The sequence below is a fragment of the Peromyscus eremicus genome, chromosome 12, assembly GCF_949786415.1.
Source record: "Peromyscus eremicus chromosome 12, PerEre_H2_v1, whole genome shotgun sequence".
Lineage (NCBI taxonomy): Eukaryota > Metazoa > Chordata > Mammalia > Rodentia > Cricetidae > Peromyscus > Peromyscus eremicus.
In genome coordinates, this window is record NC_081428.1 from 65,016,441 (window position 1) to 65,039,618 (window position 23,178).

The 23,178-nt window shown below is 44.8% G+C and overlaps 1 protein-coding gene across 1 annotated transcript in view; it reads left to right on the top strand.

Moving 5' to 3' along the window:
• Atp13a5 (ATPase 13A5) overlaps positions 1–23,178 on the top strand; it is a 123,994-nt gene that overhangs the window by 36,360 nt on the left and 64,456 nt on the right. The window contains exons 8-13 of the mRNA XM_059277338.1: positions 5,437–5,509; positions 6,432–6,560; positions 12,110–12,280; positions 14,809–14,966; positions 17,486–17,674; positions 21,297–21,358. Of these exons, the coding sequence (XP_059133321.1) occupies positions 5,437–5,509; positions 6,432–6,560; positions 12,110–12,280; positions 14,809–14,966; positions 17,486–17,674; positions 21,297–21,358 (782 nt within the window). The remainder of the gene's footprint in view (positions 1–5,436; positions 5,510–6,431; positions 6,561–12,109; positions 12,281–14,808; positions 14,967–17,485; positions 17,675–21,296; positions 21,359–23,178) is intronic.

A 23,178-nucleotide genomic window follows, 5' to 3' on the forward strand; every position in this document is an offset into this window, starting at 1 on the left:
TCAGAAGGCAGCAACAGCAAACCTTACTATGGGACAGTTGGGGGACAGGGCATCGGGAGTGCCAAGCAGATCCAAAAGTCTTTGCAGAGTTCGATCATCAACTGGAGGCTTACCCGGACCATGTTGAGGACTCTGAGGTTGTGTGTGAGTTGGTGTGAGGAATGCTGCATGGATTGATGACAGTCTTACTGCTAAGATGGGGGAGGGCCAGTGACTCAAACTGCATATTAACCAAGACACAAGACACTGCTTTGTGTTTCTTTTTAGTACGGTAACCAAAAGCCAGGCGGCTAGATCCAAGGATAGATATAATTTAAGTTTTAATAGATGTTGCAGTGTAATTTTCTCCAAATGAAATAATTCTTCCTATCAGCAACACACAGGATCATTGATTTCTCCAGATCCTCACCAGCACTGTGTGATAGATATTGCTGTGTGGAAGGTTTCATCCACTGAGTGCTTAGTGTTTTAAATTGATGTACACTCACTAATTGCTAGTGGAAGGAGTCGTACTTTATTTACCTGAGCATTCTATTTTTCTTTTATATTCAAGGGCTTTTCATTTCCACTATATATGGAAAAGTCATTTTTAGTCCATCTTTCCTAGTTGATTTTGGCTTTTTCATACACTAAAGATTACACAGAGGCATATGCATTTCTCTTTTCCTCCATGGTTTCTGGTTTCCTGTTCTGCATATCTGTTGTGTGACAAAACTTCCTGGGTGGGGATGCAACACATACATCTACTCATTTTAGATAGGGATCCCACAAGAGACCAAAGTATGCATACCACCAAGTCCAACGCGATGAACCAAGTTTGGTTTGGGTTACTTATGGGATCATCAATTACTCAAAGGCAGCTGTGTCACCAAGGCCCACCCTAGCATGGGTGACAGCTCACAAAGCTGGGAACCTGGAGTACCCTGCACAGCCTGCAGGCATCTCAACAGGTTGGAGAGTGTCCTTTCCAAGTGACTTTGGTCTACACCTCTTCCTGGCAGCTCATCTGGTTTCTGCATCTTCCAGGAAGTTGGTCTGGTCTCAAGAGTCTTTTGCAGCTCAGTTTCCCTCTGTCTGAGGGGCAATCTCTGCTTTTGTTGCTTGCTCTGGAAGAGAGGGGCCTAGTGAATCTGGTCAGTTCCAGGGACTTCCTGAAGCTGTTTTGAGTTGTTTACCTTCCTGCTTAAGGAACTTCCCTGGAAGATGAAAAGTTTTAATCCTGGATGAAACTGTTGTACAGCAATATCCAAAGTTAGGTTTTTTTTTTTAACCCCATATCAAAATTAAACATTTAGTACTGAACAGATGGCTTAGTGGTTAAGAGTTCTGGCTACTCTGGCAGAGGACCCAGCATGCACATCGTGACTTACAACCGTCCATGACTACAGTTCATGGAATCTGATGCCCTCTTCGAGCCTCCAGGAGTACCAGGTCACAAGTAGTGCATATACATACATGTGGGCAAAATAGCTACACACATAAAATTAAATAAATCTAAAAAAAATTAAAAATTAAAATTCCTGTCTTCTCCTTAACAGAATCCTTAATTTACTTTGCCCCAAACAGTGAGCAACCTGGGAACATGAGCTTTAATAGCAGTGCTGCAAAGATTCCAGAAGAATGGGAATTAGAAGACAAACACTGATCTTATTAGCAGCTGGTATTTGTTCACGAAACTTAACTGACCTAACTTGTAAAACGTCTTGTAAAGCCACACCAAGTGAGCCTGTTTCCTTCACAGCTCCCATCATGGGCCCTCAACCATTAACCCTGTTTATGATTTCCTGGCTCACGATAGGTCCCTAGATCCATTATAACCATGTGTCAGGCACAACATTTGTAGAATTGAGATACATGCAATAGAATAGGTGGCTTCCCACCACCCGAGAGGAACTTGCTCATCTCCACGTGAGAAACAGTGGCCCTGTTTCCTGACTCCCAGGGAAGTACTGCACACTATTGCATTGAGCACGTTTTTTTTTCAAAACTGACCTGTGGACTTTGAGGTAAGGGTAAGATTTGGAGGAAAAGAGGCTAGCAGGAGTGAAGGAAGGAACAGCTAAGTCATTCTGCTGAGTTCATCGTTTCTGAATTAAAGCTAAGAAGGATAATCTTGCTGCCTGATTGCCCCTACCCCAAATCATGCCACTTGAAGAAAGATTACATTACCGAGGCTAAGAAACACTTGCTAAGAAGTTAGGAGAATGTAAGCCAGAGCTGAGTGCAAGCCTTAGACTGTGTTTACATTGAGGTGTATCTGCATACAGTATAGCTGGGCTCTACGAGTGCATGTGTGAGCATAGTACTAAGAGTATCACTATATCCCTTCACCCCTGGCTCTGCCTTCAGTCATGGCCTAGCAGGGCCCCGAGGCACCTGGGTTAGTGCACCACTTCCCACATCTCTGGAGAAAATCCAGCCACGGCAAACACAAAGATATCCAGCAGCAGATGTGGAGTAATAAGTGTATGCAAATGAGCTGTGGAAACTGATCCTGGTCCCACTGAAGAGGGACTGTAGAAACCAGAGGGGGCCCTATGAAAATCAGGCAATGAGCTTTGCAGCCATGGTGAACATCACAGAGCTTGCCTTCTCCTGGCTGGCTGGTTGTCATAGAAACCCATGCTTATGGTTTCTGAGTACCATTCGCTCAAAGAGAATGCTTACATTAGCCTACCCCTGTGATGTTGGGAGATGTAGAACACTCCAGGTCTATGAAACACACCTTTGCTGAGGGCCTACTGTGTCACAGAGTCTGGGGACAAGGATGAGTGCAGGGCCCCCTCTCCACCTTGGAAATTACGTGTCTCACGGGGGAGGAAGGGCAACAGGTAGCTATCATGGAAGTTGTCCGTGCTCCAGCACAGGTGTGGAGCCAGGAGCCGAGCGCTGCATCCCTCCACCCCGCCCCCCCCCGCCCCCGATCTCATCCTTGGGAGATCATATTTATACAGAGCTTCACATGAAAGATTAGAAAGAGCTCCCGAGTAGCAAGCTGGGCTGAACATTCTAGGGACCAGCCCCACCCAGCAGAGGCAGGGAAGCATAGCAGACTCCCTCAACACTAAGTCTGCTAAACAGATCCAGCTTCCCAGCATAATGAGGTTTGAGAATTACTGTCAAGCGCCATTAACTCATACTTCCCCACTTCCAAATGTGCTGATTAGCGTCCTCTTCAGCTGACGTGATCATGGCATCCACTCAATGAGTTTGCCGAGCAGAAAGCTAGTGAAGGGAGTTTAGCAGGGAAAAGAGCTCCGAAAGGGAGAGGAAGCTATTTTAAGCGTGACGAGGACTCACTTAAGGGTCTGCTTGGCGTCAAGTGGACCTCTGAGTGACTGTCGCCCTCGGTGCCTCCTAAGGGCGTGATTGCGACAAGTGACTTCAGCCTTTCCCACACCAGCCTTTAGCTCCTGTGTTTATATGTATGTCAGAGAGAGATTTTTTTGTTTATTTTTGTGTAGATCTAGCTTTTCCAAAGGGTCTTCCACAGTGGCTAATATGTAGTAGCAGCTTGATACTATGAGTGGTTATATACATAGTCATTTGAGTCCCTTATAATATTGTATGAATTTCTTCGATGAAAGCCTTGCAGGCTTGGGATAAATCCTTGGCATGTAAAATACACCAGCAGGCCGGGCAGTGGTGGTGCGAGCCTTTATTCCCAGCACTCGGCAGGCAGAGCCAGGAGGATCTCTGTGAGTTCGAGGCCAGCCTGGGCTACAAAGCAAGTTCCAGGAAAGGCACAAAGCTACACAGAGAAACCCTGTCTCGAAAAACAAAAAAAAACAAAAAAACAATACACCAGCAGAATGCCACTTTAAACCCTGAAAGGTAACTTCAGGCTAAAACCAGACGTTTACCAAAGAACCTACTCGGTTCTCAGGTGGCATTTTGCACACACTGTACGTGGCTGGCTACTAGGGTAAGCCATACCTCCAATTCCAGAATTTTGACCAAATCCAGGGTCCTTCACACAGAACCTTGGCTGACTCTCTCAGCTGCCTATGTAATGCCAGGTGTAAATGCAAGACTCGGGTAGTTACTTTACCGCGATGTATATGCACCTGATAGTAGTCACATTTTGTCCGCTCAGTTGACCAAATTAGGGAAGTTTGGTTTTTCATGTGGAACTGAAGTAAATACTATTCCTTCTCCCATATAAATCTTACTGTTGAATTCCTTACGTTCTCTCTGGGGAAAGTCACACAGCTGTGCACGATGACCATCAGTCTGGAAAAATTTGTAACGTTGAAAGTCATTAACGGAACATAGTAATTTAACCTGTCAAAGGAAGAAGTGCTCCATTCGGTTTATTTTAAGTTGAATTTGAATAGCGACAACAGGAACCAGCCTGGCTTCGTCTTAGAGACATCCGGTTCTCTGACACCCATTGGAAAGCGGCAGGATCTTCCTCCGCAGCCCACCCTTACCCCAGTTGCTGGTGCCCCCTTCCTCATCTGACACACCCTGTCAGTACGGGAAGTGTGTGGACCAATCCCCTCTTGCCTCTGCCTTCCGGGCCCCCTGTTACCCTAGGAATGGCCGCTTCCTCTCTCCACACTCTCTTCCATCTCCTCCACCTTTGATAGACATATCTCAAGAAACGATACCTCAGAGAGACTTTCCAGGTGCTGTCCCACTGTGGTTTTTCCAGCAGCTTCTTCCTTTGTAGCTGCAAGCACTCAGGTGCTCTCAGCATGCTGCTATTATTGCACAAAGGGTTTTTTGTAAGAATTAATTAGCTGGAAGCTTAAAATACCTCTTCCAAAGGCTTATGTTATCTCCCCTTTCGGATGAGCAAATTGCAGTCAGACAGACGCACAGACTTATTTGTGCTAGCATCCGGATTCCAAAGCTAGAGGCATGACTCCAGCCTGTCAGCTCACCCAGTGTGAGCAAGCAGTTTTACTGGGACTGCTCTTCCCAGTGGACAGTCATTTACAGAGCAAACTCAGACAAGCTCGTGGTCTGCTCAGTCTTCTTTCTCCACCTTGGTTACTCTACCTGTGTCCGGAATTCTGTAGTTGTGTATCATTTTTTTTTTCTAAGTTGTGTTAAATGAACAGGGAGAATTGCTCCTAAAGTCATGTCAGGAGGGCATGGGTGGGAGCAGGGGAGCTGAAGTATCAAAAGCCAAAGCAGAAGTTGAGTGTGGTGAACGTATCTGCAACACCAGCACTTGGAAGCTGAGAAAGGCAGACAGATTACTTTTGAGTTTGAAGCCATTCTTGGCTACATAGCAAGTACCAGACCAGCCTGGGCTACATAACGAGAGCCCATCTCAAAGACCAAAAAGAGCAAATCAAGTGCAAGCTGGGTTGTTTGCCCAGGTCATTTGGCTATGGCAGCAGGTTTATCCTTTACTGTATTTAGATAAGGCGGTTGGCAGGATACAGACTAGCAGCTGGTAAAACCTTGACTTTCTGTTGGCAGCAATCCATTAAACTGCACAACCTCGTGGAGGACCACAACAAAGTCCAGGTCACCATCGCTGTCAAAGGCAAAGGTAAGGGGCCCAGGCTACGGTCTCTGCACCACGGTTGTGCAGCAGACCCTTCGTCCTCATTATCAAAGACAGAACTTCTTTCTGACTAAACCCAGGACTGTGAGTATGAGGAGAGGAATGAAGCATCTGACTCATAACGTTGCAGGAGGCTAAGACTACAGATGCCTACCCCACATCTGTAGAACCCCGAGAGTGGCCGCCCTGTCCAGCTTGGAGCCCCAGGCCTGGCTCGCCTCACCCTCTTCCAAAGTTTGCTCAGACTACTCCTACACATCATCACATCATCGTCTTCATAGATTTCAGCTTCAAATTCCCTCTGCCCTCCATACTTCACACAGTTGGATATTCATGTGAACACTAAAGGCTCCTTTATCTTTTTCAACCAGCTATATCCCAAAGACCTTGCCTCATACATTCCAAGCTGTCATCTGGAAGGGAGGCTTGAATGGAGCCTTTTGATGCTGACTGCCTGCCCTCTTGGCATTTGCTCTGAGCTAGCTTGGAGTGTGGTAGCCACGGTTATTGGGTAAGGAAAAAGAACTGCAGCGAGAGCAGCAGAAGGTCTCAGGTCTCCTCAAAACGCTCTCAGGATTCCAGTGCCCAGACAGAGCAAGTAGCAGCCAGGGGCTCCTCCCTCTTGACCAATGTTCTGAAAAATATACTTTGCATGGAGCCTGGCTGGGTACCAGGTTCTAAAGAGGAATTTGTTACTCTTCATCCATTTCTAAGACCCAAGAAACAATTTCCTAATCTAATTCCCTGGTGATTTTCAGTTGAGTGGAAAGGGGCCTTGGGCAGGTGAATAGATAGAGTAGGTCTTGCCCCACTGGAAAATAAGCAGATGGGAGTTCTTAGTTATTTTAATTCTTAAGAGAAACCAGGAAAAGGCCAAGACGGTCATGGAAGTTTTGCTGTCACCTAGGTGTGCAGGAGCTGGAGTCCCGTCTCCTGGTTCCAGGGGATATTCTCATTCTTCCAGGGAAGATTTCATTGCCCTGTGATGCTGTCCTCATCGATGGCAGTTGTGTGGTGAATGAAGGAATGCTCACAGGTAGGCGGCTGTCACCCAGCATCCTCTTCCTTACCCTACAGCTAGCCCAAACATTAGCAAATCAGATCAGCTCTCCCTATTTGGCTGGGACCAAGCCCTGTGCTGAAACATGAAGGAGATAGGGGAGATCCATGCTGCCTTTTTGTTCAAACAAAGACCCAGAACGTGCAAGCAGACAGTGCTGGTTAACAATAGGAGTAAGCCACAGAGCAGGAACCTAGAGGAAACATTTACTATCCCTTGGAGCTTATTGCTGAATGGTGGCGTGAAGGAGTTAATGGAAGGAGGTTTGGGCACGTGAGCAGGTGGAAATGTAGTCTCTTCATAAATCTGAGAATAGTTCTATCTGCATAAAAACAAAGCACAGCCTAAAAAATTGTTGGGTCCCAGTCAAAAGGGAGGAGAGATCTGCCTAGCCATGCGCTCTACAGGTGGGAACTCCTTAGAACTGGGTCTCCCCGGAAAGTTCCAGTGAGCATAGGCAACAGCCTGCTGCTCTGTTCTTCAGATTCACAGGCCCCGTGGCTCTCACACAGTGGTTCAGAGGGCTCTAGTGTTCACCTACAGTTTTTAAAGTCTTCTTGTAATTATATGACTAGGAAGATGCTATTTATACAATTGCCCTTTAGTTTGGGAAGTCATGCAGGGCAGCACATTTTAACGAGAGACTATTTGGAAGCACGAAGCTAAAAGCTGTTTGTCCTTTGTGCTGATGGATGGTTAAACTTGCCTGCTTCCCTCTGGTAGAAAGCTGGGAAGGAGTGCACACAAACCTTGAACATGACCTCAGTGTAACGGAAATCCACTGTCTGCTCCTAAATTGTTCAACACAAGCAGATCTCAGTATTTACAAATGACTCCACTTAATTTAAATGGAGACAGGCTGTAGTAAACCTAGATAAGTTTGCTATGCTTATGAACTATCTCCTTTAATTGGCTGAAATCAACCTGCCTTGTGATGGTGGGAATGAATGTTGCCATGGTACCCAATGTGCAGACCTCCAGCTAAGAAACACTTTGGCTGGCCTCTGTCCCACGTGTGCCCGCAGCCTGAGTGTGCCTGTCCTCTGAGTGCTTCTCTTACTGGGTGACAGAGAGCATGACATGGGGACCTCAGGAAAGACAGAAAACAACAGTTCCTTCTCCTTTCATGATCTACAGGATTTGCCCTGAGTCCCAGGAAAAGCCAGAGTGTTTCAGAGAGTTAAAACTGATCTAAAATGAACTTGAATGACAATGGGCTTTTCCTATGCTCACTTATGGCAACACTAAAGTCACCAGCACCAATATCTGAATATTCTGAGTGCTGAGAAAAAAAGATCCATTTTAGAGTCAGACTCAGTGAAACAGAAGTATATATGAAACTAACTCTATGTGTCTTGTTAATTTCTTCGAAAGCACATAAATCCCAGCATGCACTGCTTTCTTTTGTGTGGGAAATGGACCCCACTGGCACACATACTGTGAAAGCATCCAGATAGAGCCATCATGTTGGAGTCAGATTCCCGGCTGAAATATGGTCAGTGCTAGGGTATGTGTCCACAAATACAACTCAGATGCATCTATTTTCCGCTTGCAAAATAACTACCTTTGCAGATACAGATATTTATGTAAAAAAAAGTATGTAAACACTCCTAGTAGCCTACAGTAACATGTTTTATAAATAACATTTCTATCTCACTTCATCATGCTATCAAACAAGTTAGGCTAGGCGCCATTAAAATGCCAACTTACAAATGAAGGAACAGAGTTGAACAAAGACCAGGGCTACTCAATGATTAGCGATGGAATCAGAACTGGAGGTGGCGCTTGTTCCCAAACACAAAGTGGCACTTGAGTGCAGAAGGTGAGTCTGAGGTGGGGAAGCGACTGTCACCATTTTGACCTTGTCACCCTTTACTCTACGCAGGTTCCCTCCCACAGCACCCACCCATGAGCGGCATTTTCTCCTGAGCTGTCACTGCTTTACAAAAAGCTTGACTTCCTTTCCTAACGAGGCTTGGTGTTTATTTTGATGCAAGTCAATGACCTTGCACCAGTTCCTCTTGACTCCATTCTGGCTACTCAAGTCCTCCAGGACATCAGGGTGGGGTGATACAGGTCTTCTTGTGGTTGTAGTCTCCCCAAGTCTGGGAGGCTGAGGCCTGACACCCAATTCTGATGGCCTCATTGAGTGTTCTCATAGCCCCCTAAGGTGCCCCTTTTCTTAGGAACACATGGTGCACAAGGCCCCTTGGGATCCCCTTTCCGTTCTTTCAGGACTGCTAATTTAGGTGGAAATTCAGGAGAGGGATGGCATGGGGAAGTGAAGGGCTTCCTTAATCTCTAGAAGTCTCTAGAATCCATGACCAAACTTACACATGATTTTCAGGACTCAGAGGCCAGTTTCCAACTTCCCTGTCCCTTGTACCTTTTCCTTGAGGCAATGGCTCCTTCAGGACCTTGCTTTCCCCAAGGGGGAGGAGGCAAGACACGAAGGGGCATATGACGGGGGAGAATCCATTCATACTTACCATTTTCTTAGTTTTAGCACGCGCTGTTTTACACCAACATTTTTCACGCTGTTCCATTTACTCTGCAGTTCTTTTAGGTGGGTGAATATGGGTCCAAGAGAGGAGGAGAAATAATTTGTCGATATTCACACAGGATAAAAGTAGTGCCTCTGAGATCCGGGCGCACTTGTTTGGCTGTTTATTCCCTGATTTCACCAATCTATTAGCAGAAAATCTACTGGGGATACAGCAGTGAGCAGGGTCGGCATAAGGTTGCTGGAGCAAACGGAAAACATGAAAGTCGGAAAGGACACACATTCCTAATAACCGCTTCACAAAGAAAAACACCTAAGCCAACACATCGCTTCCTCAGAGCCTATGCTTCTAGCCAGTGCCTTTTGGTTCTCTTGGGGATGCTTATGTGAGAGAGTGCAGCATTTTCCTTCTCCCTCTACTCATGAAAGAGCTGATTGATTTGAAGCCTCCGTTTAGGACAGATGCAGTGATCTGAGATGGATGCACAGCATTTTTTCCTCTGCAGTGTTTCTGAATTGATATTCTGCCACATGAACTTGTAAGCGATGGGTAGATCATACCTATTCCTCTCCCTTTTCTCACTTTTTTCTTTTCTTCTTGTCCCCCCTTTGTCTTGATGTTTATCTGTTTACTTGATCTGAGTTTCTGAAATGCCTTTATGTGCCAGGCACTGTACTAGGATCAGTTAGATAAAGGAAAGCTGGCTGCACTGGCAGATGATTTTCTGTCAAATGGTCCCAGTGATGCCATAAACAAGAATGTGGCATTTCGGGCATTGTCAGCATGAAGTGGCATCCAGCTCCGTGGGGACATGGGATATTCTCTATTTGACAGACGCTGAGTTCTCAAGGTCCCTGGCGCCAACTCTATAATTGAGAGTGCACAATCAAAGAACTTCCTTCTGAAACCTAACCCTCCTTGCACCCTAATCTTATGCAGGTGAATTCATCTCTTCTTGGACTTCCCAGAAAAGCCCAGGCATGAGAGTCTTAATAATACACGAGGAGTGTCAATCCTCTGTAAATTTATCTGCCTGGAGTGTCATTTCCGTAACAGTATCTCATGGTGACTTCATTTGATCAGTGCTTGTCTGATTCCAATTTCATTGGGGGTATATAAAAGAAAACTAGTTGCTACTATCATATCAGGCAAATCAATATTCTGGATTAATATTTCTTGTCATAAAGTAATCTGTAAGTATCTATGCATTACAGGGGCTAACTTACAAAATAGTGCGGTACAATTATTTGGAGACTTGCCAAAGGTTCTGTCTCTCCTATAGAGTCATTTTGGATGCAATTGGTAAATCCACACAGTGGAGGGGCAACATCACTGTTTTAAGGAAAATAGAGTAAGGACAGTGCTCAGCTCAGGGGATATGCTGAAGAATATTCAAGACTGCAATAAAATGTTATAGTTTCTTAAGCCTTACAATGTAAACATTCTCCTCGATAGGAAGCTAGCTTTGAAAGAACAGTAATAGAAAAACCGAAGTAATTGCTTTTATTTGACTCGGACATACATTTAGCAGATAACACATTTTTTAAAACCTATTATATGCCATAGAGTAAAATGAGGAGTATAGAAAGTTCTTTATGACAAAGTTCTCTCCCTCACAGAAAGAAATGTAAATATAATCAATATAATGCCATTTCTAGATTAGAAAGATGACATATTCTTTTGCTAATTGAACATTTAACTAAGGATTGATGGAATTTTTAATTTGTTCTAGTATGTTTTAAATATGGGAACTAGGAAGTGTTATCCACATTTTTTTTTTACTCTGAAATGTGTTCTTTTGAACTTTTAGCTTGCTTTCTTTGTACCTCCAACATTCTGTCTTACAGAATGTCACCTTCCTTGAGAAGGGAACAGAGACTGTGGCAGCCAAGAGTAGGAGGTGCTGAGAGGTGGACTGAGGGATCAGAAAGGGCCCTGCTCAGCTGGAGCCTGTATGGGGATAAGCCCGGGAGGCCATTGGAACTCTGGTGGGCTTTGGGAATCTAAAAAAAGTCTGGGGTTTATTTTGCAATGGCAAGGGGAAAAATTTTTTTTTCATAGAAAATGGAATGATGGTGTTCTAGATAGTTTATGTCAGCTTGACATAGCTAAAGTCATCTGAGAGGAAGGTGCTTCAATTAAGAAAGTGCTTTTATAATATGTGGCTGAAGGCAAGCCTGTAGGTCATTTTCTTAACTGATGATTGATGGGGGAGGGCCCAACCCATTGTGGGTGGTGCCATCCCTGGGGTTGGTGGTCCTGGGTTCTATAAGAAAGTAGGCTGACCAAGCAAGCCAGTAAGTAGCATCCTCCATGGCCTCTGCATCAGTTCCTGCCTCCAGGTTCCTGCCCTGTTTCAGTTCCTGTCCTGGCTTCCTTCAAGGATGGAGTACACTGTGGAAGTGTAAGCCAACTCTTTCCTCCCCAACTTGCTTTTTGCTTATGGTGCTTCATTGAAGCAATAGAAACTCCAACTTGAATGAATGGAATGGTGGCTTTGTTAGGAGTCACCTGGAAAATGTGTAGAAGGATTATAATTTTCCAGCTTGGGACCATGAGCTTTATGAGGACCAGGCTTCTATGCCCTGTTTATCATTATATCCCAGCACTTAGCAGAAAAAGTGCTTTATTTCTGGCACAGAAATTTGTGGAATAAGCAGGGAAAATGTGTGGATGAATTCATGGATAAATGACTACATGAAAGTCAAGTGGAAACATGTTTACAGCTTCTGAAACAATGCTGGGTGATGGATGCTTAGGATATGGCTAGGTGATAATTTAACTGCTCATTAAATTATGATAACAGACCGCACATTCCACATAGAGGAGTGATAAGCAGAGTTTAAGGAACTATTTTAACTAGAACCAAGCCTACCAGTGTATGAACTATGGGCATCGCTGACCAGTCAGCCATTTGACTCATGGGATGAGTGCTAAAATGGTTGTGGTGATACAGTGTGACATTGGTCCTGAAAAACTACCTGAGTTTACACAGAATCAACAAAATGCAACCTTCTTTAGGAGAAAGTATACCTGTTACAAAGACACCATTACCTCACACGGAGAACACCATGCCCTGGAAAACCCACAGCTTAGAGGACTACCGGAAACACGTGCTTTTCTGTGGAACAGAAGTGATCCAGGTTAAGCCATCTGGGCAGGGACCTGTTAGGGCCGTTGTTCTGCAGACAGGTGAGTGGATCCAACTTTTGTAAATTTAAGCTGTGCTGGAGGTGGGGAGAATTGGAGGTGGGAAATTTTGCTTAGGATTTTGGAGTTTGCCATATTCTAGTAATAGCAGCTACACTCCTTCCTAACCAGACCCTTATGATTCTGAGTTGCCATTACCTTAACTTGAATGTTCATTGTTAATCCCTTGTATGCATTGAGTGGCATGCATAGATGTTGTAAATGTCCTTAAAGGCTCGGGTCTGTAGGTTTCTCTTTGTTCCTCCATGCTTCCTCTTGGTGTTTCCCTGTAAAGCAATGTCAGCCACAACAACTAGGAAGGATTTTCCATCTCCGAAAGTTGCTTGCTGGATATCAAGTGCTCTGCGGATACTTCAGAGTCAGGGGTCTGTAGCCAGAAGGTTTCTCTAGTCCTGCCTGGCCTGCAGTCCCGCAGCCGCTTATAAAAGAATCACTCAAGGGCTTAATATTATTTACAAACTGTATGGCCTATGGTAGGCCTCTTGCAAGCTAGCTCTTATATCTTAAATTAACCCATTTCTATTAATCTATGTTTTGCCACGTGTTCTGTGGTTTTACCGGTCTGCTAGCATGTTGCTCCTTGGGCAACAGGCTGGCCTCTCCCCAGACTCTGCCTTTCTACTTCCTGTCTCTCTCCTTGGATTTCCCTCCTGCCTCTAAGCTGCCTTATCATAGGCCAAAGCAGCTTATTTATTAACCAACAGGAACAACACATATTGATAGCATACAGAAAGACATCCCACAGCAGGGGTCTACACATCAACGTGCCTTGCATCGCCTCTCTGTGAACAGCATCAGCATCTAGCCCAGCTGTTAGCATCATCTTCAGCATCTCTCTCTCAGACCAAATGGGCATCAAATCCTAAGGACTCTGCTACCACCTGCTGAGTCACGGTCCCCTGGCCTCCTCTGTCACGGTTGTCATTTAGGCAGGCTTCGTCACTTCCTGTCTACAGCATCTTACCAGAAATAGTCTTTGGACTGCTTCCTTTCAGCTCTTGCTCTGGTCTCTCTCTAAACTGTTGCTCAGCCTGTCATCACAGACACATTTCCTTAGCTTAGTTTGTACGTTCGTATCATGCTCAGAATGTTTTCGTAGTTATATTCATTTTCTTTTTCTCACATGAAATTACACAACCAAGGCCTCCTTTGACCTGGCCATGGCTCAGTGTGTGTTTGTGCTGCTACACACATCCATAGACAAAAAAACCCACATCTTTCTCTTTGGGGCTATGCTTTAGTTTGGTCTGTTATTCAATTATGTTAGCTAAATACTGTTTTAATTTAAAATATGACTTCTATGTTAAAACAAGTTTTGGGACCCCTCAGCCAGGTGTCTAAACAGAAACTAAGGTTTAAAGTCCTATAAAGCAATGCTATTTCACTTTAGCAAGAAGCTGAATTAAGAGACTATACTTTTCTATGAGTGTTTCTAAGTGCTTAGATGGAAACTTAGGGGAAACTATGCTCCTATTTTCCAGAGTCTAGAAAATAGTGTTAGAGAAAACGGTGTGTCCAGCAAGAAATAGGGGTAAAACACATCTTATAGTTATAAAACTAGCTCATATTTAAAATATAGACCAGCCGATCATTTTAGTCAACAAGTCAGGCAGAAATGAACATACATTAAATGCTACATAAGTTAACAAATTAACATTTGTTCCTTTAAGGAAGGTTATGATATGATGTAAAAGACAGAGGTATGTACTTACTGTAACTTCCAGTTAACTAAACTATGGGGTGGTGAGAGACGCCATATGACCAAGATTTGCAGGGAATAAATTATATCTGGTTCAAGTATGGACATGGAATTCAGGAAACACTTTTTGAGAAGGTGGCATTTGAAACCAAGTCTGATAGGGTGAGAGAGCATTTGGCCAATCATATGAGAGTTAGAGAGATAGGCACAAAATAGAAAATGCAAGGGTCTTCTGGGACCATTAAATAGTTAAGTTAGTCTATCAGATAGAAGTAGATGATGTTGAAGAGCACTTTCAGTACTCTGTCTAGGACTTTGAGCTTTGGTCTAAGGAAGTCAGTGCCTTGGAAAGCTTTGGAACAGAAGAAAGTCATGATGAAAAGCCCGTGCACTTATATTTTAAAGAAATCACTCACCTATGCCTTCTGCTTCTTTAAATTTTCAGTTCTTTTCTAACTTGTGTCTATTTTCAACACATACCTGCTTTAAACTTTTCTCTTGGCATCCCATTTTCTCCAGTCACAGTTTCCAACTTACAAGTCTGGTTTTTCTTAGCTCTGCAGATGAATGGATGGATGGTTGTACTCTGTTCCTCCCAGAACAAGAGAAATTAAACAGGGTTGAGGGAATGTACCTGATTGCTTTCTCTGACTTTGGACAAGGAAGGTAAATACACTGTTAGGTTAGAGCAATGCTGTTGTTTCCATATCGACCTCAGTGGCAAGGCCATGGCCACTCTCGACTCCAGTGGCATGGCCACGTAGGTTTGGAAAGAAGTGGAGACTTTATCCCTTTGTGATTATCTTCCTAGGTTATAATACAGCAAAAGGGGACTTGGTGAGATCTATCCTCTACCCGCGACCTCTGAACTTCAAGCTGTATAATGATGCCTTCAAGTTCATGGTGTTCCTGGCCTGTATTGGTGTTGTGGGATTTTTCTATGCCCTAGGTGTCTATATGTACCATGGAGTAAGTACTGCAACTAAATCTTGTCAATCATAGTTTTTCAAGAGCTTGAACTAACTCTAAAATGTTAAATAAGGTTGACTCTAGATCCCATAATTCTATGAACCAATGCTGCTGTCCCAGAGAATTTTCTAAGATTGTAGAAATGGTCTATGCCTACATCTCCAGAGTGAAAAGCCTTGGCTGGAAATACAGCTAGCTTAGTGATAGAGTGCTTGAATAGCATGTACAAGGCCCTGGATTTCATTCCCATAAGCACACACATACATGCACATGCACACACACAATTATATATATATATTCACACATATAAATATAACCATAGCATTTATTGGTGTGACAGCTGAATTTTCAATTTGTATTCCTGTTGGATAGCAGAGCTATGAAAAGTTGCACGGGGCCTGGAGAGATAGATGAGCAGCGAAGAGTGCTTGTTGCTCTTGCAGAGGACCAGGGTTTGGTTCCCAGCTCCTACACTAAGTGGCTTACAACCATTTGTAATATCAGCTCCAGGATATTCAGTGCCTTCTTCTAACCTTTTAAAGGAACTTGCATATATGTGTATACATGTATAGACACACACATACACACACACACACACACACACACACACACACACAGAGTTGTACAGGTCATTGGCTGCTTCACCATTTGATTTATAATGAGGGGTTGCTCCAATGGTGATGTAGGCAATATGGATGCCCAAAGAGCTTTATAGGGAATACATGTTTTTAACATCCATTCAAATAGGTGAGAAAAGTTTGTTAAACAGGTCAGTGGGCAGGAAGAGCACAGTAATTCAAATGAACAAAACACAGAAACACATGCGTGCCTTCTAGAACTGACAAGAAATTCATGGAGAAGCCTAGCAGGGTAGCAAGAGGTCAGAATGAAGGGGATCTTGAACGGCACATCTAGTTTTAACATTTCCCATGTAGTTTTGAAAGTGGTGTCCCAAGTAACCCCCACACACAATGCAAGTGACTTGCCCATGCTTTCTCTTTGGTAGTATCTGAAGCAGAATTAAACATTTCCTTCTACTTTCCAGAGCTGATGATGCTTAGTGGGATCCTACTTTCCTTTAAGCCATAGATACCAAGTTCATGTGGGCGCTCTATAGGGTACCAAGTTCATGTGGGTGCTCTCTAGGGTACCAAGTTCATGTGGGTGCTTCTCTTTGTTGGTAGCCAGGAAGGGAGAGGTTGTCATTGTAACCTCTGAGGGTTTTTCTGGTCCTGAGATTCTGTTCTGCTATGTATTCATGTGGCCTCTGAGACATGCCAGGGTCTGATGGGCTAGTTGAGGAGAAGAGATAAGGGCATTGTCCAAACTGGTAGTGCCAGTGAATGAATGCTGGGTGTTGGTGAATGTGTGAGTGACCAGGATATTGGTGGATGATGACATAATCCAAAGATTTTCTATATAACGCTCATGCTAAAACCTCTGAACAGTCACTTCAAACTGGCATAAGGCTCCAGAAGGGGGTGCTCCAAGGGGTCCTGTGCATTTGTCTCTGGTATGGAATCTGGGGAGATCTAGGCAGAATATCGAGACCATGCAGTCCAGAATGTAATGCAGTGTTCCAGTTTGATCTGGAGAGCAGCAGTACCAACCAGAAAAGCAAAAGAAGCCTTGGCACAGCCTGGAAGTGAAGGTTTCCTGGACAGAGCTTAACACGCAATCCACACCAAGGCCGGAAGTTGGATGTCAGGCCTTGTGGGTCAGAAACTTTGGCCCCGTGGCTGCCTCTGTCTGCTTTGGTTCAGAATTAGACAAGCTGGAGTCTGCAGGGTCAAAACTCCTCTGTGTGAGCAGCTGGAGAAAGTGGAGAACGCCGTGCTTGTAGGAAGCAACTAAATAATGTATCTGGTGCAGACATGTGACTGCCATAGTGAGAGAGACTAATCTCAGCAATGGCTTCCCCAGAGCTACGGTCACTCTGAGACGTTGTGACCTCGGCAGCCTTGGTTCCAGGGTCTGTCAAGTCACCATTCCTTCTGTCTATATACTGAGTGTCGCTTCTGCCCCAGACACTGAGCTGACCTTCAGACAAATAAGAATTCAAAGGTGAGTGAGCCACAGCTCCTGTATCTAGGACATTTGCAGGTTGGTAAGGGAGAGAGATTTAAAAACTAATGTCAAGCTTTGGAGTGAACTATCTGGACCAAAGACCTGCCCATTTGAGCAGAGTGGTGCCCATGTGAGCAGAGTGATGCCCATGTGAGCCCCCACGAGTTCAGAGGGTGTGATGAACGAAGGAGACATGGGTGTTCAGGTGGAGGGAACCTGAGTCAGAAAAGGTCAGGGAGACTTGGAATGGGGGTCAAAGGGTCTCCTTTGGTATATATCAGGGACAATATGTATATGCTTTAGGGACAACCAAGAGACACATGACCCCACCAAGAAAGCCCAGGAATACTCTGAGCCAAGGTCCAGGGCTCCCAAGTGTTATAGGAGGCAGCTGGAAGGAAGGCGCCATCCTGCTCTGTTCTACCCTATGTTCATCCTTTTCTCCTCTCCAGGTTCCTCCGAGAGACACCGCAACCATGGCGCTGATCCTCCTCACGGCCACTGTCCCTCCTGTGCTCCCTGCTGCCCTGACCATAGGCAATGTGTATGCCCAGAAGAGGCTGAAGAAGAAGAAGATTTTCTGTATCTCTCCACAAAGAATCAACATGTGTGGCCAGATCAACCTTGTGTGCTTTGACAAAGTGAGCTCCACACTTTCCAGGTTTGGGGGTGAGGTGGGGTGGTTTTGATACATGGCAGAGCTGGGAAGGACCTCGAAGAATATCTGTCCTGGTGAAATTATGTGAGCAATTCCTTTCATAAAAAGACAGAGTAGCCAATAGCCAGTGTAGACACTTCTCCTACCATGCTGTCTCCTTTTTTTTTTTTTCCAGGGGTTGGGGATCTGGGTTAAGGAAGTATTATGTCTGTATGCAGGGGCCTGGAGATGTGGCAGAGGGAGATTATATGCTGGCTGAGGATGACTGCTGTTGTTGGGCATGTCCCAAGATTCCCACAATTCTCCTATGGGACCCAGGAGTGACATCGGCATCAGCCCCCCCATGTACAGATTTTGTCCTCATCTTGGACAGGCTGAAGTGCAGTGGGCTTTGGCTGGTCTTTCCCTGTTAAAGTTTATTTATGTTTCAATAATTAATCAACACTTTGGCCACTTTTCCAACCAGTCCCCATCCTTGAGAGCCAATGTTGTGTACAGTGCCTGCAGAACATCACGAATGGTCCTTCTTCATTTTGAGGAGGGTTAAGTATTTAGCCAGGGATGTAGGGAATATGGGAGGAAGACAGCTATCATACTCTGAGATATGGGCTTGGTAGAGGTCTGAGCAAGCATCAGCAGGTGCTTATCTGTTGCACATGGGAGGCCACCTCGGAGCTGCAGAGTATGGGATGGCCCAGATTCTGAGCTGGCCAGTTCAGAGTACAAGGATGTAAAAACGACATCCAACATTCCAGGGACAGAAGATCACAGGATAGGGCTAGCAGCTGGGCATCCAGTGAAATGGTGAAAGCAGATGTGGCAAAGCTGAGCAGCGGGCCATGCCTCAAAGGAGAATGTGAGGCCTTAGAAAAAAATTAGACACGTGAAATCTTTGTAGAATTTTGTGTGTGTGTGTTTTTGTTCTTTTGATGTGAGATTTATGAGGAGGCTCTCAGTTACCTTTCTTGTCATTATGATCAAACACTTACAAGCATCAGCTTAAGCGGGGAGAGATTTGTGTTGCCTCAATGGTAGCCTATGTGGCAGGGAGGGCATCGTGGTGTTCACACGCAGCTGGGGCACCACAGGGAGCAGAGAGCTAGACTGGGAATGGAGGCAGGCTATGACTTTCAAGGTCTACACCCAGAGGTCCTACAGCCCTCTAACACAGTGCCCCCAAGTATTCAAACCCATGAGCCTCTAGGGGAGGGTCAACATTCAAGCCATAGCAGAAGGGATGGAGGAGAGACAGAGAGGGAGGGGGCCACCTGGGGACAATGAAAAGGCTGTTGTTCATGGTCCTGCGCCTGGAGAGTGAGGGGAAGCCGCCCAAGGAGACCTGGCCCCGCTGTCCTCAGGTGAAAGCAGCAGTCTCTTAGGTTATTTTAGTATCTCCTTCTCTTCCTTTTTCATTTGGCAAAACCAGTGCTCAGTCTCCATCGGCTAGGAACCGGAGAGTTAGCTGAGCAACAGCTTGACTTTAGTATTGTGGTCAGATTCCAGCTCCTTGGCAGTTTTTACATAGAGGTTCTTCTCAAACATCCAACAGCCTCATGGGTGCCTAGCCTAACCATGTCCTTTACATAATAATCACCTGTCCCAAAGACTAATCCCCCTCCACCCCTTTATCTCCTCATCCTCATGCCATGGGCAGCTAGACGGCCAGAGGGCCGGCTTCTGCACCCACTCAGCCGGTCCAATCTCACAAGATGTGGCAGCATGTGGTAGTGCTAGGATACCTAACAGGGTGTGGCAGAATGAGGACTCTAACCCTGAGTTCGAAACTAAGTGACTGTGTCGCTATTTCACGCAGAAAGCTTGAACTATAATTATCTTTACATTCTTTTTTCTAGCTTTACATTATAGAACTCTATCAACATGATGTTGTAATAGAAGACCCCACAATTAATCTCCAACCAGTGTTGTATCCCTGGGCTTCTGAGTGTGCTTGTTTCTATATACTCCCTCTCTCACCCCCATCTCTCTCTCTCTCTCTCTCTCTCTCTCTCTCTCTCTCTCTCTCTCTCTCTCTCTCTCTCTCGATTTGTTAGTTGTTCTCTAAGACAGATTCTCTATTCAATTCAGCCTGAGCTTGGGCTTGAACTTTATGGTAAGTTTTTCCTTTTCCATTCTATTCTCTTTAGATTAGGACTATAATTTCTTTTTCTTTCTACTTGAGGTTATTTTTGTTCTATGCGGTCATTTTCACATAAAGAAGTAACATGGTCTCATTTCTCTCGCCAAGTCTCCCTATGTTCGCACTCAAAACATGGATGCTTAAAAGCATAACCTACCAAGGAAAACATCTCAGTTAAAACTACGCTGCTAATTCTTTCTGAAATGGAACAACCCAAGGAGATCTGAATGGTGAATACACAGGTTGGCACCTTAGAAAATGCGGGAGGAAACTGTAGCAAATTGCTTCTTTACAAATAGTGCCCTTAAGGACCAACTCCTCCAAGCCTGCTGCCTGTCTTTGGGAAGGCTGAATGAATTCAAGAAAGAAAGATCCTTTAATTCCTTTAATGTGGAGACTAAGAGTAGGCTTTGTCTTCCCACATGCCTGGCAGAATTCACCAACATCCCTAACGGTGGAGGAAGGTTGTCTGGATTCTAGTTCAGTCTTCCAGGCTGTGGACCACTGTCTCCTAGTGGGGTGCAGTTGTCCAACTCTCCCGTGTTTGCTCACACATCAGGAGAGAGCTCTGTAAGCCCACATCTGTAAACCATCACGCTGATTGGATGTGTTGTGATGACAGATGGACGCCATCCAATTAAAAGCTAGGAAACGCATAGCAGTGGGTTTAAACAGCTCTCGGGGAGCTGCTGGTGTCTGTACTTAGGAGTGTCATGTCTCTCTGACCTGTTCTGGAGCAGCAGCAGCAACTCTACTCTGAGCAGGCCCAGGGTGGTTGGCCTAAGGCTGCCAGATCACAGGGCAAGCAGCTAGTGAATAGCTGGGACATGAGGAATGGCACAATAGACTCAGTTCTGTTTTGCTTCCTAGGTTACATAAACTGACAAATACTTTCCCACACTATGGAGTAGCTCAGGACCACTTTCCTCTTGACCAGAAAAGAAAACTCACTCACAGGCATTAATTAATATTTACTACTAGCATCTCATTCCTGTCTGTGGACCGAAAGTCCCTTATCAACATTTCATTACCATTTGAACAGTTACTGCATCCGCCATAGTTTTAGAAAACGTTAGTGAACCAAACGGCAAAGGGTGGATTAATTGGTCTTGGAAAGAGAAACAAAACAAAACAACACGCACAAGCTCTGTTTTGAGAAGGCAGTAGGTGCCTGCTGCAGAACCAGCTGTGAGGTGGCTGTTGTTGGGTTTTCTCTCACAGAGCCTCACTGCAATAACAGCAGCAGACGGGACAACAGGCAACCAGAGCCAAACAAAGCTCGTGCACAGTGTCACCTGGAAACCGGAACCTCCTGGGGATCCTTCACTAGATTTAAAAGTGAATGCTGATGAACAAGGTTGTGGATGACTGCATAGGCTGTAGTTTCTTGGAAACTTGGATTTTGTTTAAATTATGGTATCAAAGCTTTAACAATTCTGCTTGAAGTCAATCATATCTTTTTATTTAGACAGGAACGCTCACAGAAGATGGACTGGACCTCTGGGGGACTGTCCCTACGGCTGGCAACTGGTAGGACTCTAAGATGGGAGATGTGGTGGGGAGGTTACCGTGCTGATGTTCAAACCCACCCCTGCAGGCTTGAGGAACGTGATTCACATTGGCTCCCAATTAGTCTAATTCATTTAATTAAATGTGTCCCAAATTCAGAGCCAGACAAAGAAAGTAGATCTGCAAATCCAGCATGAAAAATGGAACAGAATAAGGTAGATGATTAAGGAACTGAATTAGTGAAACAGGGGATCAAGGAGTAGAAACAAAGCCATGCTTGAAGATTGCAAGGCTTCCTGGGTGGCTGGGCAGATGAGTGTGTTCAGAGACCCAGAAAAGGGCTCCAACGCCTTCCTGTGGAGCTCACAGTCTAATGACATGAAAACACATGAATGGACTCACCTTCGATGGGCCATGAAAATTATTACTATGAAGACAGAGAATCAGAATGGAGACAAAATAATTAAGTCCCTTGATATAACATACAGTTCTGATTTTTATGACACATGATGATTAAAGGTAGAAATTCATTTTCAATTTTTGTACACCAATGATGACTCTCTGAAAATGATGGCATATGAGGTAGATTTTAAAGCATTATCTAGATTGAAATTTTACAGACCTGGGCTAAAGGCTGTCATGGTAAAGCAAAGAAGATAACCATATAGATACATACCCCAGAGCAGAACAGGAGAGGGGAGGGAGAAAGGTCCTTAGCTCCTTCCTGCAGGGCTGAGGCATGCCTTTGTACCATCTGAATGGCGATGGCTTCTGCTTTTCAGCTTTGATTATCCTACTTCAGCTCCAAACAGTGGTTGAGGCAGCTGGAGCATCAGAGAAAGAGTCAGGCAGGGTTCGCCAAGCTAGTTATGGGGCCAGGTTTGGCACAGAGAGGGTGCAATGTTGTAGGCAATAGCCTAGGCCAAGCACAAAGAACGACTTGATTTCTACGACTTGATTTCTAGCTCTATTCATGTGTGTCTGCTCCTGTCTGTTCAGATGTACTGATTAGACCTTTGTCCAGAGAAGCACGGTGCCTGTAGTCCAGGGCAATGAAGGTGGAGGATGTTCTTCTGAACTTCCCACTCTAATCTTCCTCCTGTGGCCCTTGTGTAACACGAATTGCTAAATGGTCTTTAAAAAACCCAGAGGCAGATATTGGGGTAAAGCTGAAAGATCAGAGAAATAGAACAAGCTATAGCCAACCTCACCTTACCAACTCCTCAGCCTCCAGAGAGAGCTACTTCCTATATACTCACGCCTTATATACCTTTTTGTGCCCTGCCATCTTACTTTCTCTCTCCGCCCAGCTATATCACTTCCTTTTTCTGCCCAGGGCTATCACTTCCTGTCTGTCTGTACAGACCTCCAGACCTCTATGGTTGACTAGTGCTGGTATTAAAGGTGTGTGCCACCATGCCTGGCTAGGTTCCCAATGTGGCCTTGTACTCACAGAGATCCGATGAATCTCTGCCTCCCAAATGCTAAGATTAAAGGCGTGTGCTACCACTGCCTGACTTCTATGTTTTATATAGTGGCTGGCTTTGTCCTTTGATCCCCAGGCAAGTTTTATTTGTTAGAGCACAAATAAAATATTACCACACTCATGCATGCTGAAGCTTTCAAGGGGTAGGATGAACTAAATATAATCACTGTTCAGATTGAAACTAGGAGGAGATGAAAGTGCATGATGCCAGGCTATCCTGTCATTGAGTAGAAGAAACTTCAGAGACAGGATATGTGGAGCAGAAATTTCAGGAAATGGTGGTAGACTCCAAGGAACTGAGTAATGAGAATCAGTTGAAAGCTTCTATTTGCTTTTAGTTGCCTGGAACCACTAG